At 39.3% G+C, this 17,843-nt stretch overlaps 1 protein-coding gene across 1 annotated transcript; it reads left to right on the forward strand.

Annotated features, from left to right (window-relative positions):
• Positions 1 to 12,880: 12,880 nt before the first annotated feature.
• LOC115679508 (glutamate receptor 2.2-like) lies at positions 12,881 to 15,507 on the forward strand. The gene is made up of 4 exons (XM_056310382.1): positions 12,881 to 14,203; positions 14,473 to 14,785; positions 14,936 to 15,345; positions 15,490 to 15,507. The coding sequence occupies exons 1-4, from the start codon at positions 12,881 to 12,883 to the stop codon at positions 15,505 to 15,507; spliced, it is 2,064 nt and encodes a 687-aa protein (XP_056166357.1).
• The last annotated feature ends 2,336 nt before the right edge of the window (positions 15,508 to 17,843 follow it).

The following is a 17,843-nucleotide window of genomic DNA, read 5'->3' on the forward strand; positions in this document are numbered from 1 at the left end:
CCCACCAAAACCCTACATACCGACACCTCTCTTCGTGGGCGTCGCGATGCCTCGACTAGGCAGCGATGGGATCTTGTCTCCTCTGCGATGGAGGAGACTAGGTTTATTCTGCTTGGCCCAAATAAGCAATCAAGAGGGGGTGAATTTGTTTATCAAGAGAGCACAAATTAATGTTGTAGAACAAACCGTACTAAAAATATTACTTTTACGCGGAAAGTGAACTAACAATATGAATAACGAAAGTTAACGAATTTAAGAAAAGGGAAATCGTAAACGAGATTTATGAAGGTTTGGCTTGGGTGTGCCTACACCTCTCTTTCAACTCTAGTAGTCCAAAGAAGCTAAATTCCACTAGTTATGCTAAGAATACAAATACTATTTTGTTACAAGTGTAAAACCTGCTATTAGTAGAACCTGACTTCTTTCTACAGCAACTCCGCTATAGACTAAGTAACTATTGCACACTTCAACAGTCATTCTCACACCCTGTACACACAGCACAGTAGATCTTCTTCCCAAACTATTAACGACACCTCCAAGTATTTATAATGAGACTTTCGCATACTTTGTCTCTCTCCTAGACAAATATCTGCACTCTAAGTACAACCAATTCACTCGTGCATTTACAAATGGGTGTTACAAGCTTACAAAAGAGATAGACTGAAGACCTCTCAACAATGCTAAAATTCTTCTTGAGTAAAGGGAATTCGGATTTCGCATGGTCGGATTCATTACGCCCAAAACATGTGAGGTCTTTCATTTCACCTTCAAAAAGTGTTTGCTTCTATTCAAGCCATCATGCTTCTTGTAATTCATTCTTCCTTTGAAACTTTTACTTTGAAGTAACTTTCGTGCTACTTCATCCATGTCCTCCTCATCCGTGCTTGGAAACTCTTCCTCAGTGCTATCATCGTACTTTAAGGAAATGGACTTTGTCGTTTTCCTATTGACCTCATTTTCTTTGTCTACTTTATAATACGTTAAAGAGCCAACAACCTCTTCTAAGGTCATGGTAGTGAGATCGTGTCCTTCACGTATTGAACTTTTTTGGCCGTCCAAATCATCGTCAAATATCTCAACAGTTTTTTTATTAATTCGCCACTAGAATAGTCTTACCAAGACTGGTTAGACTGTAATGTCCTTGATACTTTCATCGGGCTCCATCTTGAACAATTCAATATTTGATTGTAGGATGCTGATGTTGTTCTTTTTCATGCGGTTAGTTCCTTTATAGGTGACCTCCAATCGATCCCAAATTTCTTTGGTCTTTTGACATGAAGAAATTTGATTGAATGCAATGGGGGCCAGTGCGCCGTAAAGAACACGCTTTGCCTTTGTGTTCAATGATACTCTTCTCATGCCATCCACCGTGAACTGACTTGATCTTTGCGAGCAATATTGGTTTCCCGTCTTCATTAGTACAAAGGGTCCTTTTTGCACAACCACTCAGAGTTCGTAGTCCATTAATAAAATAACATGACCATCCTATAGGGAAAAAGTACCAAAAAAGTCCTAAACATATTGCATTAACACAAATTTAGTCATAAATATTTCAATTGAACTAATTTTGTCCTAAACTTTTTCACGTTGGTACTAATTCAATCCATTGGGTCAATTTAGGCCGAAAATCGCTGATGTGGATTCCGATCATCCTACGGACATGACTTGCACTTACGTGGATATTTTTTTAATAATTTTTTTGAATTTTTTTTCCTACCCCTTTTCTTTTTGCTGGTGGCCCATGCCGACCACCCGCCACAGGTCATGGCCGGCGAGGGTTGCCCTCACTAGCCACAGGTGAGAGTCAACCTCACCGGGCCTTGCACAATGAGAGCAGAGCAAGAGGAGGAGGTTGTCGAAACTTCTCCTGGAGGAGGGGTCAGAGGAGAGGATGAGAGAGAGGGAGAAGATTGAGGGATAGTTGGAGAGGAAGGAGGAGAGGGCAGGGATGGGGGCAGTGTTCGGGGCGAGGCAGAGAGAGAGGGCGGTCCTGGACTCATGGTAGAGGCTAAGTGATCGCTTCGAGACGAGAGGCACCAAAGAAGATGACAATGATTGTGATGACGGTGATAGATGAATGACGATCTCTTAGAGAAGCTCATTGCATAAAACATTGTCCATGTTTCAGTGACTCTCGACTCTCTCACTCCTCTCTGTTTCTGCTTCTTCTTCATCTTCTTCTTTAGTTTGGTTGTGTCGTGCTTTGTTTGCGGTATGGTTTTCAAGCAAAGAATTTCGAGGTTGCCTTGGTCTGGGTGAGAGTCGACCTCACCAAATCTGGCGAGGGGGACCTCGTGGTGCTCACCCTTGCCCAGGCACGACCCGGGGAGACTGACCATCGCTGGCCATCGGCAAAAAGAAAAGGGAAAGAAAAAAACAAAGGAAAAAAAAACTAAAAAATTTATAAAAAATATATAAAAAATTTCCACGTTAGCACTTGTCGTGCCACGTAGGACAGCCGGTGTCTATGTTAATGATTTCTGGCCTTAATTGCCTGGATGGACTAAATTGGTACAAATATGAAAAGGTTTAGGATTAAATTGATCCAATTGAAAGATTTATGACTTAATTGGTACCAATGCAATAGGTTTATAACTTTTTTGGTACTATTCCCTCCTACATGTCTATGAAGATTAGTTAGCACCATTACACAATGGAGGATGGGTAATTGAGCTACCTAAGTTCAAGCTAGTACCAACAACGGTTGCCATCGATCTTTATCTCATAAGTATAATAGTTTTATGGAAAAGAGAACCAACTTTGATACCAATTTTTCTTAGGCCCAAATAAGCAACCCCAACCAAAATATTGCTTCCATGTACAAAGTGAAATAGCAGCATAAATAGGGGAATTAACAAGTTTAGTAAAAGAGCAATTGCAAACAAGATCTATAGAGGTTCGACTGGGATGTGCCTACTCCTCTTTTTCAACTCTAGCAACTCAAAAAGGCCAAATTCCACTAGTTATGTCAAAAGCACAAATATCGCCTTGTTACATATGTACAACCTGCTGCCATGCGGAACCTAACTTCTTTCAATAGTTAATTCGCCATAGATTAAGTAATTATTGGACCCTCCAATAGTCGTTCTCACATATTGTACACACAACACATAGATCCTCTTCCCAAATTATAAACCACACCTCTAATTGTTTACAAAGAGTTAGAGAGATAGGGGTAGAGGGAGAAAGTGTGCGTTTTCTTGGATTTATTTCATGCAAATTGATGCGTTGACATATTGTCACATGGCACATTCTAGCATACTCAACTTTTTGCCAGTCAGTTAAAATTTGCCATATGTGCACAAATGCTTGGGCATATACCTATGTACCATGTGAAATATAAGTTCATCTGAGAGAACTATAACGATATGTAAAGGGTGAATGTGCAAAAATATAAAATAGAACCCCTCTTTTGCTCATTTTTTTTAATATGAATGTATTAAGAGTGGCAGCATCGATACTTTTGAAATTTCTCAAGTTAAATTACGAAGATACCCCACAAATTCTAGTATCAAAGCCCTGTTCTCATTCGCTATGCCTCATTTAATTAATGTTCCAACTTGCGTATGGTGTTTTGTTTATCTCTTTCCCGTTGTTAATTACATGGGCGATACAATTGTCCCATCGTCCCACATATTTTGACTTGCACTTCAGGTGCAAGACGATTTTCCCATCACTCTTTGTTTAGGCTCGTATGTGAGAAGGGGTGTTAAAATACATCACACATCTCACTTAAATATGAAGTTTTAACATACCTACTCCACCTGATAACGCCAACTTTTGGGTTTCAAATTCTGATAAGATTTCTCATCGAAGCAACATATAGTCTCTGAGAGAACGACTTCAATCCAATCGAAGTCAATAAGTAATTAAGGAGTGGGATACAACTGTGGCAAGCTAATTTGTCACATTTATGCTAGTTGATTTACATATAGACTTAGTGGAGGAGTAGTTCCTCTTATTCTCCACTATTTAATGTGGACGTATTATATCTAAGGAACATTTGATGTCCTTTCAGAGCACGCGGGAGGAAAAGAGAGAGAGAGGGGTACCCACCACTCTATTCCAAAAAGGTGATTGAGATGGCGCCGATTTTCTTTCCAACTTCCAATCGTTAAAAAAAGGAACAAAGGTGGTTACAATCTTTGCTTGAACTAATCAATGCTATAATAAAGATAGGTTGAGATGCGATCACGAGGAAAAAGAGAAACTTATTTTGTAACAATTTTAGTACTAACATGTCATATAAGTCAATTTTTCTTCGAAAATGAGAGTGAGATGACGTTTTTGAGTTTTGGATACATAAACTTCAATTGATGAACATACACTACAAAAAAACTGATTTTTTCCAACGAAATTTCCAACGAAAAATTCTGGAAAATTCCAACAAATTTTCCAACGAAAAAAAATTCGTTGGTAATAGGTCGTTGGAAAATTTTCCGACGAAAAATTTCAATTTTCGTTGGAAATTTGCGACGAAAATATTTTCGTTGGAAATTTCGTTGGAAAACTCGTGACTAAATTCGTTGGAAACGAATTTTTTTTTCCGACGAATTTTTTTTCGTTGGAAATTACAAATTTTTTTTTGATCGAAAAATCGTGGAAAGTTTTTTTCCATCGAATTTTTTTTTTTTGGTCGAAAAATTTCAATTTCAAAAATTTTTTTTTTGGCCGAAAAATGGCCCTCGCCGCCGGCGAGGGCCAGCCTCGTCGCCGGCGAGGGCCGAGCTCGCCCAGATCTGGGCGAGCTCGAGCTCGCCGGCCATGGCGAGCTCGGCCCTCGCCATGGCCGGCGAGGCCCGCGGACCGGCGAGCGGCGGTTCCAAGCGGCTCACGCGGCCGAGAAAGGAAGAGAGAGATCGAGGTCGGTTGGACGGTGGCGGTGAGGCGGGATGGGTGGCGGCCTCGCCGGCCATGGCGAGGGCCGAGCTCGCCATGGCCGGCGAGCTCGAGCTCGCCCAGATCCGGGTGAGCTCGGCCCTCGCCGGCGACGAGCTCGAGCTCGCCCGGATCCGGGCGAGCTCGGCCTCGCCGCCGCGACGAGGCGTCGGGGGCGTCGGGGGCGGCCCATGGTGGCGTCGGGAGCGCCGACCGCCGCGGGGGCCTGGCCCTGGATGGCTGCAGCGACGCCTTCGAGGACGGAGCCGACGTCGCGGATGACCTGGATGCTGATCTTGGTGTCCATGGCACCGGAGCCGAGTCGGAGGAGGGGGGGGGGGGGGGGGGAGGCAGCGGGGAGAAGGTGGAAGGCGAAGGAGAGACCGAGAGAGAGAGAGGAGGAAACAGGGAGCGAGTCAAGCGTCGAATGGACTCAGCCGAGTTGAGGGAGAGAGGGACTCGGAGAAGGGAGGCTTGGGGGGAAGGAGATGAAGGAGACGGCCATGGCAGAGCAGAGGGAGCGAGCGAGAGAGAGACACTAAAATAATTGCCCGGAAAATTAAAATTCGTTGAAAATTTCCAACGAAAAAAAATTCGTTGGAAATTTCCAACGAAAAAAAAATTCGTTGGAAATTTCCAACGAATTTTCCAACGAAAATTGTATAAACTGAAATAATTGCCCGGAAAATTGAAATTCGTTGGAAAATTCGTTGGAAATTTCCAATGAATTTTCCAACGAATTTTAAAAATGCCGAACGGTACCGGTTTTTTTTGTAATTCGTTGGAAATTTCCAACAAATTTTTTTTCGTTGGAAATTTCCAATGAATTTTCCAACGAAAATTGTATACAACGAAATAATTGCCCAAAAATTGAAATTCGTTGGAAAATTCGTTGGAAATTTCCAACGAATTTTCCAACGAATTTTAAAAATGCCGAACGGTATCGGTTTTTTTGTAATTCGTTGGAAAATTCGTTGGAAATTTCCAACGAATTTTTTTTCATTGGAAATTTCCAACAAATTTTTTTTCGTTGGAAATTTCCAACGAATTTTCCAACGAAAATTGTATACAATGAAATAATTGCCCGAAAATTGAAATTCGTTGGAAAATTCGTTGGAAATTTCCAACAAATTTTCCAACGAATATGAAAAATGCCGAACGGTACACGGTTTTTTGGAGTTCGTTGGAAAATTCGTTGGAAATTTCCAACGAAAATTCGTTGGAAATTACCAACGAATTTTCCAACGAAAATTGTATACAATGAAATAATTGCCCGAAAATTGAAATTCGTTGGAAATTTCCAACGAATTTTCCAACGAAAATTGCACAAACTGAAATAATTGCCCGGAAAATTGAAATTCGTTGGAAAATTCGTTGGAAATTTCCAACAAATTTTCCAACGAATATAAAAAATGCCGAACAGTACCGGGTTTTTTGTAATTCGTTGGAAAATTCGTTGGAAATTTCCAACGGAAAAAAATTCGTTGGAAATTTACAACGAATTTTCCAACGAATTTTGTTTCGTTGGAAATTTCCAACTAATTTTCCATTGAAAATTTTTTCGTTGGAAATTTCCAACGAATTTTGCGACGAAATATAGTTCGTTAGAAATTTCCAACGAATTTTACGACGAAAAATTTTTTGTTGGAAATTTCCAAAGAATTTTACTTTTCGTTGGAAAATTTGTCGCAAATTTGCAACGAAAATTTTTTCGTCGCAAATTTTCGTGGCAAAAATCCAGTTTTTTTGTAGTGATATATGATAAGTTAATGAAAATGGACTCTCGTGTAAATCACCAATCAAAAAACTTCTCCCCCAAAGTTTTAGTCTATTGGAAAACATCCCTATGAAATTTTGATGATTCAAAAACTATCCTTAGTATAATATCTACTATGATGAATGCAGATATTCGCGGTGATATTTGAAAGACTGTGATGATATCCATGATAGCTGATGCGCTCAGTGAAGACTAGCTACGATGATGTAATTTTCAACATAAGGTGAACAAGTCAGACATGACGAGGTGTTCATAAGAACTTGGGAGGCACATGGTCGATCTATGAAGTCTTCGGAAGCTAATATGCTCAGAAATATCATTGGAAGTAAAATCCCAAGTCATTCTATATGTAAAGCAGCAAGAGATTAACGTTCTATACGCTCGCATACTATTATGATGGAAGGTCTTTGTTGATATTCTTTGTGACATGTACACGATTATATTATTGTTGTGATACACACATGTCATTCAAGCCATGTAATTGGTGGAATGAGAAAGCTAAGTTTTGCTTGAAATGCATTTTAGTTTTAATTGCAAACTAGGAATAATCATAAAATCATGTTGTGTGAGAGTATTGTGAACTCTTGGATTGAATGTTAATTCTTTCATAAATAAGAGTTTGTGGATTTGCCAATGATGATAATTGAATATCTCCATTGCTATTATGAAAAATGCCAAAAGATTAGTGCGATAATATTGGCACTGTCGTTATATAATTGTACATGATAATTGTGGTGTTATGATGATTTACATGTCAATGATGCCATGTGATGAAGACATTTGCCACGATCTATTCATCAATGAGCGAAAAAGATTAGTGTGATAATATTTGCACTATCGTTATATAATTCTACATGACAGTTGTGGTTTTATGATGATATACATGTAAATGAAGACATTTGTCACGGTCTATTTGCTAAAGAGCAAACTCTCTTGTATGAGTATGCATATAAGACTATGGGAAACGATAGATGTTTTACCGTCTAAAACGGGTCTCTACAAGGTTGAGAGGACATGAAGTCATATCATTAATACATGCAATGATATAGCTTGTGTAGCCTATGATGTAATATTATGGAATAGCCACCATCATGCGCTTGTACATTGGTGTATCTATTCTCGTTGATGCGGAGTACATTTGTGATGGATGGGCTGAGTGACGTGGCAAAAATGTGTTTATGATTCCGTCCCCCATGAGTTGGTGGTGATGATGGTGAATTAGTCGAGATGTTATGATTATGTTCCTCATGCGTTGATGATGACTATGCTTTGTTAGTTGAGATGAGTCTTGACTCGTGATAAGTAGGGAGTAGACACTCACCTATTTATATCGGTGAGTTACATGTGGTATTTGCACATCATGAGATTTGTATCTTTATCTGTGTGCAATTGAGGGTTTAACTTAATGTTAATTCACGGCACCTATTTTTATTCCTAACACACATGATTATCATCATAACGCATAGATTCCATTATCTTAAATGAACTAAAATATATATGTTTGGAAAGTGTATGTAAACACTCATTATTTTGAATATATTGATCTCCTAATTACTGTAGTGGGCAAGTGATGAAGGAAATTTTAGTGCTTGTAACTGATTTTATGATATGTGGATTTTTGATATATTTGTAAATCTACGTTATGATACGTGCACACAATTTGAATTGGTTAACATGTTAGATTGGTATAGATTACTAGCGCTTGAATCACGAGTATTACATGTTGTATTGCTCGTGTGATTAAACTATTCTATTATGAATATGAAAAAAGTTAAAAAGCAAACGAAATATATATATAGTACACTCGCTAAATAAGTAATTAGTATTTTTTGAATTATGTGATTCCTCGAAATGATATGTGACTCGTTGATTTTTACTATTTTCTTGTTATTGGTTCGAGTGGTGAGTAGATCTCTTATTTTAGACCTAGAGCTTTCATTTACCGAGCTTTGGCTCATCCAAATATTCTTTAAGGACAGGATTAGAGTGCGCAGCAAAAGTAGGGGTTTATATTTTATCCAGGGAGTTTTGATTGTGTATAGGAAAAAAATAGGTATACATCATATGAGGTTTAATTATTTATTTGGGGTTCAATTTGTATGGAAAATTCAAGTCTTGACACTCGCCCCCACCCAATAACTTCGGCTACTAGGTCTCATTAGGCCAGTCGCCCGGCCTTTTGGCCTGAGTGCCCGTTCATCCATCTTCCCACTCCACAGAGGTCGCCTAACTCATCTCGAACCTATCTCAATGTCCATATTTCAATCTTCACTTGAGTCTGTGGCCTAAACTTAAAATGTTCTCAACAATAGCTAATAAGAATAGTCTTATATGATTACTTTCATAACGTGAAGGTAAAAATGAAATGAAATAGCTCATGTTACACTTGTAGTGAAGTAATTTGTGATTAATACTTAAAATTGTGTATGAGATAAATAAGTGAAACAAAAGGCAAAAATAGACAGAGAAACTCTGTATTAACAAAAAGAAAATTTTAAAGTCAGATAACAGTTGATCGTACATAAATTAAGGGTAGATTTGTTGATATTTTTAATGGGAAAAAACAAGTTCATGCATTGCATCGCTCTTAAAGAAAATTAAATATACCATCCTCAACTTTGCTTCTCCAGATTAAATACCTCCTCACATTTCAAAACCTATAATTACCAACCTCATTTTTTGCATTGGATTTCAAATTGCATCTCCCATCCACACATAATTCACCAAGTTACTACTTTCTTTCCCAAATAATCCATTCCTCAAAATTGGATTTAACGTTTTGAGTGTAGATTTTGGGTGTGCATGGGAGCAAATAGGTCTTTTTAGGTTGGGGACACTAAAAATGTAGGTTCTAAATTTGACAAGGGTATTTGATATGTAGATCAAAGTCGATGATGGTTTTTGCGATCATTCCTTTTATTTATGTATTGGCCTATAAATGGTAGCAATTTTAAACCGACCCAAAAGGGTAGCAGATCAAAACTATTAATTTGAATTCGATTGATATTTTTTCCTACTCGCCTTATTTTCAATAAGGGTCTTTCTAAAGAGTGTTACTAGGGCAATTGTTTACCATACTTATATTGTCACCTTAAAATTGCCAAAAAAGTTTACCACCACTTTGGGAAAGACATTGGCTTTGTGATACATTGATCATATTAAGCAAGATATCAACTTTATAGTTATAACATGTTATTAAAATCATGCCTAGTAGGTCACGATTGGGCTAGGGTTTAGCCAATAGGAGGTTTGTCATGAGAGAAATCAGCATTGATCAATTGTATGGGAACTGACCTACCTTGGAACCGATCACCCCTGGATATGTCACTGATGAGAGTGATAGACCTATCACCTTTTCTCCTTTTCATTTCTCTACGGTAATTTTTCTCCTTTTCGTTTCTCCTACGGTAGTTTACTTTGATGCCACTAGACGATAAATGCGAAATGAGGGGAGCGCTTCCAGTCCTTACAAAAGCATGTTTTACGATCAGATAGACCCTCACAAATTGATCCTTTTGATTGGCTTATTGCTAATAAAGGAAAAGGTATTAAATATTTGCAATTAAAAAAAGACAATGGTTCTCCACGATTTTTCCAATGAATGTACCGGTTTTATTTTAACGTAGGACTAAGACTTTCGTATGGAATTAGTTAATGTGTCCACATCGCACAGTCAAATTCTGGGAAACTTCCTTCCAAAATTTTCCAATGCTTAGAGCTGGAAACAATGTATAAGTAGTCGGGAATCGAATGAAGCAATAGAAGAAAATAACCAAGAGAAGCTGAATATGGACGCCCACATAAGCTACTTGATTCTTGCACTAATATCTTTTCTTGGCCTGGCCTCTACTATTGAAAACTCTAGTGTACCCAAAGAGAACCCGGCAAAGGAAATGATTCGAGTTGGGCTACTTCATAGCAGGCACTCAACCGCCGGGAAGGTGGCAGCGAGTTGTATATTGATGGCGCTCTCTGATTTCTATGACGCGCACGATCATTACCGTACCAAATTATGGCTTCAGTTTAGAGATCAAGAGGACGACATCATTGATGCGGCATCCGCAGGTAAATATATGCATTTGTGGGGGTTATATTGGAAATTGCTTTCCTGAATAATATCACTTGTGTGAGACACGTTGTTCTCGTGCTCATAAATTAGATTATTCACAATTTCAAACACTTATCGCCAATGAAAATTGATTATTCAGGACGTCAAATACTAGTCATAAACTTATTTGTTATCTGCGTTCTCATTGGTTCTTTACCCTATTTTTTTCTATGAGGTAAACTACACCAAAGCCCTCATGTTTTCGGCGAAATTGAGGGGACCCATGTGCTTTGGAAAAGTACTACAATAAAAAAACTCTATCCAAATTAGTCTGATCCACCGTATTAATAAATATAAGGAAATTTTCAAATAATGGCCTGAAATGTCCTCATTTTCTCAAATAAGGCCTAAAGTGGACCTTAGTTCAAATAAGAGTTTGAAGTGACCATATAAGTCTCAAAAAAGAGCCTAATCTCACCTGCTAGCCAAGGGCATTTTCGTCCTTTATTTTTTGATTGTTTTTCTTTTTTCCTTTTTTCCTTTCTTTTTTTCTTGTTTTTTGTTTTTTCTTTCCTTTTCGCCGGTGGCCGATCTCAGGCAATAGCCGGCCACCGGCGATACCAGGAAAGGGCTAGGCGAGGCCGCCCTCAAAAGCCACAGGCGAGGGTAGACTTCGTCTAGGTGACCTCGCCGGCCACAGGCAAGGTCGACCCTCGTCAACGACTAGTAAGGGCTTGCATGCCCTCCCCAGGACTCGATTTTGTGTAAAAATCAAGTCTTTCCGCTAACTCCGTCCAATTTGACTGATGAAAAATACTGACTTGGTTTTTTTTAATATTTTATCTATCCCATATGACTTTAAAGTTAACTAAAGCACTAAAACGACGTCGTTTTGAATCGAAACATAATTTTTACGCAAAATCTTAATTAAATTTGGTTAAAAAATCCAAAATATTTTCTATAAAAAAGGCAAACTCAAAAAAGAAAAAAAAGGCTAAAACTTTTAAAAAAAAACCACAAAAAAATACCCCACCGCCGGTGGGGCAGCGGCCATGGCCAGCAGCCCTCATCGACTAGAGGCGAGGGCCAGCGGGCCCTAGCTAGAACTATGCAAGGGCTGGCGACCTCGTTGGCCATGGCCGTCGCTCCATCACCGATAGGGCAATGGCCATAGGCAAGAGGAGCCCCCCCGCTTGTATATTTTTTTAATTCTTATATTTTTCTTAATTTTAAATCTAATTTAATTGAAATTTAGGTTAGACAATATTGTCTTTGAACGAAAATGCCTTTAACCGGCCGGAATATTTAGCTAGTAAGCAAGGTCAAGCCCTTATTTGAAACTAGCATGGCCACTTCAGGCTCTTATTTGAAACTGTTATGGCCACTTCAGGCCCTTAATTGAACAAGGTTTTCTTCAAGCCCTCATTTGAGAAAATGAGAGTACTTCACGCCCTTGTTTAGAATTTTCTCATAAATATATTGTGATAGGGAATTTTGTTATAAAAAATGAGCAATCAAACACAATAATAAGCAAAGCAAGGTAATAAAATGGTGGAATGTACCTTGCGGGAAAGAGCAGCATAGGAATCCATTATAGAATTTTAGCGATGCAATGGAGATTACAGCCACATTCGAATCATTCAAATACTAAGTGTTTCCTAGCCTCCAAATATATCAAATAACTCACACAATGTTTAATTCTCATAATTACTCGCAAAACAATCTCTCAACCTTACAATGAAATTTACAAATATTACCACAAGATTTATTCAGTTCAAACACTCGGGATGTAATTCACCAACACATTGCACAGTCTCTCCTCTCTCTATCTCTCCCCTCTATTGTCTATCTTCCTCTCTTTCTCCCTTCTTCACGTTTTTCCCTCTTCTCTTGCCGTTGATCATGGGGCTACTCTATTGTTGCTGAGATCTGGGTCTCGTTTCAATGCTTGCCCCCATGGAGGAGCCATTGCTTCGATACCTAGATGCCCGCTGGTAATGGAGATCAAAGCCTTTTGGTCTAGAGGAGAAGCTCGACTTGATGCCGATCTCTGCAATGAGGGAGAGAGAGAGAGTGACAGGGAGGGAGTGAGAGAGAGTCCATGCAATCCAACTTTTTTTGGTAAGTCATTTACTTCATTAAATACATCGTGTTTACAGTTTTGGACTTGATGGAGAATGAAGAAGTCCATGCCAATCCTCGGCCCACAATGGTCCTCACAAGCCAAATTTGTAATTGAGTTAGGAGTAAAAGCTCAAGTCCCAATCATATCCTTCTCAGCCACTAGCCCATCCCTTTCTCCCACGCAAAGCCATTATTTCGTTCGGACAGCCTACGACGACAGTTCACAGGTTGGCGCTTTAGCGGCTGTTGTTCAAGCTTATGGTTGGAGGGAAATAGCGCTTGTTTATGAAGACACTGATTATGGTAACGGCTTGGTTCCATACCTTGTCGACGCATTCCAAGAGGTCGATGCTCGGATCACTTACAGAAGCGTTATTCCTCCATCTCCAGAAGATATCGACATCGTAAAAGAGCTCCATAAGTTGTTGATGATACAGACAAGAGTGTTTCTTGTTCATATGACTGCTGTGATGGGGTCTAGGTTCTTTGTTCAAGCGAGTGAGATGGGAATGATGAGCGAGGAGATTGCATGGATTGTCACCGATGGTTTGTCGTCTTTACTAGACCCTGTCAGCTCTAAGGCATTGGACTCGATGCAAGGTGTGCTGGGTGTTAGGCCATTTGTACCACCATCGGAGTCCCGTGGAAATTTCGAAGGGAGATGGAAAAAGCAGTACCCCGAGTTATATTCACACTACGAGATTGCTAACCTCAGTCTCTTTGGCTTATGGGCATATGACACCGTTTCAGCATTGGCGATAGCAGGAGAGATGGCCTGGGATCCTGCAAAGTCTAGATACTTAAAGCCGAATACGAGCAGCAACAATCTCAACTTTTCGTCCGTTGGGATTTCTGAGATGGGCCCGAAATTGCTTGACAAAATTCTAAGCATCAAATTTCAAGGCCTTAGCGGTGAATTTCACTTGCCCAATGGCGAACTTCAGCCCATTGTATTCGAAATTTTTAATGTTGTAGGACAGAAAGAGGAAATCGTTGGATACTGGACTTCGGCACGAGGACTTTCACCCGAATTGAACCAATCAATGAAGGTAGATTATACAGCTTCAGCCAACGATTTGAAGCCCCCTATTTGGCCAGGAGATACACTAAAGCCACCGAAAGGTTGGGTGATGCCGATTTCAGGAAAGAAATTAAAGATTGGGGTTCCAAAGAAAGACGGCTTTAGGGAGTTCTTCAAAATCGAACGGGATCCGCATACGGGTGTACCCAGCTACTCAGGATTCGCCCACGACATATTTCTTGCTGTATTGGATGCATTGCCTTTTGCTATTCCTCACCGGTACGTTCCTTACGTGAACGAGAGCAGGCAAAGTGCAGGAACCTATGATGATATGTTGTACCAAATTAAACTTCAGGTCAGTCAATGCTTTATCTTCGAATTTTACCCTGCTATTCCTTGATAAGTGACTGGGTGAGAAAAAGGAAAACATGATTGTCCTCGTTATTAAGTGCAAAGAAGCAGTTCACACAACGCATTTGCATACTGCCATTGATATACCTTGCTTCTATATATGCACGATTTCTTTTGATAGACGTTGTGTGCCCAAATATCATTAACATGCTTATTCAAATAAAAGTGAATTATCTATGTATATTGAAGTTTAATGAGGACATGATGATGCAGAAATTTGATGCGGTTGTTGGAGACACGACTATCGTTGCGAACCGCTCGTCCTACATCGATTTTACACTTCCCTATTCAGAATCTGGTGTAGCAATGGTAGTTGCCATTAAGGATGATGAGCGGAGGAACATGTGGATCTTCTTAAAACCATTGAGTTGGACTCTGTGGCTAACGACCTGTGTGGCCTTCATTTCAACTGGGTTCTTCGTTTGGCTCCTCGAACATCGTACAAATGAAGAATTTAGGGGTTGTCTTAGTCAACAAATTGGTTTAATAATCTGGTTTTCCTTCTCCACATTGGTGTTTGCTCACAGTAAGTCCTTTCAAAACCATCCGTGCCTTGTTTGTCATTATGATTTTCGTCGTGGTCTTCACCAGGTAAAGGCTTCCATGTTTTACTCTGCTTTTGTTGTTTTAGCTCGGTCTTTTGTTAGCAAGTTTACTACGATCTACATTGATGCAGGAGAGAAGATTGCAAACAACTTGACAAGGCTTTTGCTCATCGTATGGGTATTTCTGGTGCTTATCTTGACTCAGAGCTATACTGCAAATTTAGCTTCATTTTTAACCGTGCAACGTTTCGAGCCGAAGTTTGTGGATGTGCAAGACTTGATAAGGAATCGCCATTTCGTCGGATATCAGGAAGGATCATTTGTGAGGGGATTTCTCCTAAGACAATTCAATTTCGACGAGTCCAGATTAATTCCTTATGATACGCCGGAGGAATACAACGAGGCACTATCGAAGGGAAGCGAAAACGGAGGAGTCGCAGCAATCTTTGATGAATTGCCGTACATAAAGCTCTTCCTTGCTAGATACTGCAACAAGTACAAAATCGTAGGACCAACCTATAAAACCGATGGGTTTGGCTTTGTAAGTCGCTCTCTCGCACACTCGTGCATGCATGCATAAATTCTAGTGAGCTAACCCTTGCATACACGGGTCTAATATATTCATATTAAACTTATCACAAATAAATTGTATTCAATATAAGCTTCTTCTTTTTTCATTTTTTAGCCTATTTATGTCTCATGATGGGTTTCCATAATGGCATGGATAAAATATTGACTTTAATGCTATCTGTCCAAATTAACAGTGGGCTCACGTGTTATACAGATAATCATGAGTGACCGTTTTTTTTTGGGTCGGATCATAAGCGACCTTCACCTTGCTTGACAATGGAGCTATTATTATTCATTTTTAACTTGCCGAAAGTAAAAAGTAGTCATTATAAGGTTTTTTTTTTCTTTTCAAACTTTTCATTATTTATTTTTCGTAACAGATCGTAGGTGCAAGCACCTTTAAAATTTTTGAAGTTTCAGACATTACAGAAATATCGCACATTGATGTGATTTTTCTAATATTATTATAGTGGACTCGTGTGCTATATAGAGGAGTTCAGGAGGTCCATGTACTTGCATTTTGAATGACAACATACGTACGAATGAATTGTATTCAAAATAAGCATTTTTAAATTTTTTGGACTAATTACGTTTCATGATAGATCATAAGAATAGTCGTGCATAAAATATGGATGTTCCAGACATTAAAGGACAAAATTGCTTGTGGTGGTGCGCTCATGAGTTATATAAATGAATACAAGAGATCTAGTAGATCTGCACCTTGTCTGACAATGCACCTATTTTTGTTCATTTTAGTCCTTCTATGGACATATATAAGATATTTGAGGGCAAAACATATCAGAATATATAGTAGGGATCACAAAACCACATTGATACACGTGATGAAAATGAAGGACAAAACGTGTTGAGAGAGTGGAGACCAAAGACACTTGGTGAGCAACGGGCGTACCACGTGACGACGTGGGGGGAGAAGCTGGAGCTAAACCTCTACTTTGCACACACATATGTATATATGAGCATGAAAATGCACATAAGCTCGTTCTTCTGTTATAACATGCGTGCATGCACCTGATTCACGTCTGATGTGCTCGTGCACAGACAAGATCGTGCATGGAAGGTATTATTAGGTAACGCCACGAACTAACATGACTATTCATCAGGCCTTTCCATTGAGGTCCCCTTTGGTCTCCTACATTTCAAGGGCAATCTTGAATGTTACTCAAGATCAAGCGAAAATGGATGTGATCGAACGAAAATACTTCCGCAAGCAAAGCTCGTGCCTAGATCAAGATTCGACGATCTTTTCAGAAAACCTCAGCCTGAGTGTGTACAGCTTCGGAGGACTCTTCATCATGACCGCCGTCATCTCGGTATTGTCGGTGTTGATATATGTGGTTTCGTTCTTCTATTCTCATTGGCCTTCTTCAAGCGCAATTCGTTCCGGTGATCGCTCCCTTTGGTCCAAGTTTTTGGAAACTAAAGACAACTTCGTTCGCGAGCACGGATTATCTGGTTGTCTAGAGAGAAATAAACCTTACATAGTTCCGACCTCTCATTTTCAAAGTGGGGAAGCTTCTCCTAATAATGAGGTTGAACTTATAGCGAGGACACCAGAATGAAGGAGAGAGGCCAGTGCTCATTATAGACGTTTGAATAATGAAGATGGTGTTTTAAGACAGGCTCATCGAGCATAAGACCAATTCAGCGTATCTAGCTATGTATATGCACATATTAGCCTTTTTTCGTTCTGTTGCTTTTGGAGTAAGGGGTTAAGTTTGGGTTGATAAATGTCACTTGTAAAATATTTTGTTTGCTACATATATATTTTCATGGGAAAATGACACAAATGGTCCCTAAACTTTGTTCCATACGCAATGTGATCTTTAAATTTTTAATTTGTTCAATGTGGTTCATGAACTTTAACTCAATGTGCAATGTGATCTTTAAATTTTTAATTTGTTCAATGTGGTTCATGAACTTTAACTCAATGTGCAATGTCGTCCATGAATTTTTAAATTATTCAATGTGATCCCTGAACTTTTAGTAGATATTCAATTTAGTCATTAGATTAAATATTCAATGTTGTTCCTGAACTAAAGTTTATAAATCACATTGAACAAATTACAAGTGCAGGGATCGCATTGCACATTGGGATAAAGTTCAAGGACTACATTTAATAAATTAAAAGTTCAGAAACTACATTGTATATTGGACCAAAGTTCAGGGATCATTTACGTAATTATCCCTATTATGATCAAGTGTTGACACATGAATTTATCTAGAAAACGCAACTTAGGGCCAATTAAGATAAAATGAAGCCTAAGGGAGCTTGGACTGGTCAATGGGCCAACCCACGAGAAGGTTCATAAAGAGCCAAGGTTGGCCCAAGGGCCCATATGGTGCTCGGCCCACCCTCTTCCTCTCTCTCTCTCTCCTCCCACAAACCCTTCAACATTCCTTGTACTCATTTTTGGGAAAGTGGGCGACTGTAACACCCCGGGTCTACAT

The sequence above is a fragment of the Syzygium oleosum genome, unplaced genomic scaffold (genome assembly GCF_021117445.2).
Source record: "Syzygium oleosum isolate NSW1041296 unplaced genomic scaffold, Sole_v2.1 Sole_v2.04, whole genome shotgun sequence".
NCBI classification, from domain to species: domain Eukaryota; kingdom Viridiplantae; phylum Streptophyta; class Magnoliopsida; order Myrtales; family Myrtaceae; genus Syzygium; species Syzygium oleosum.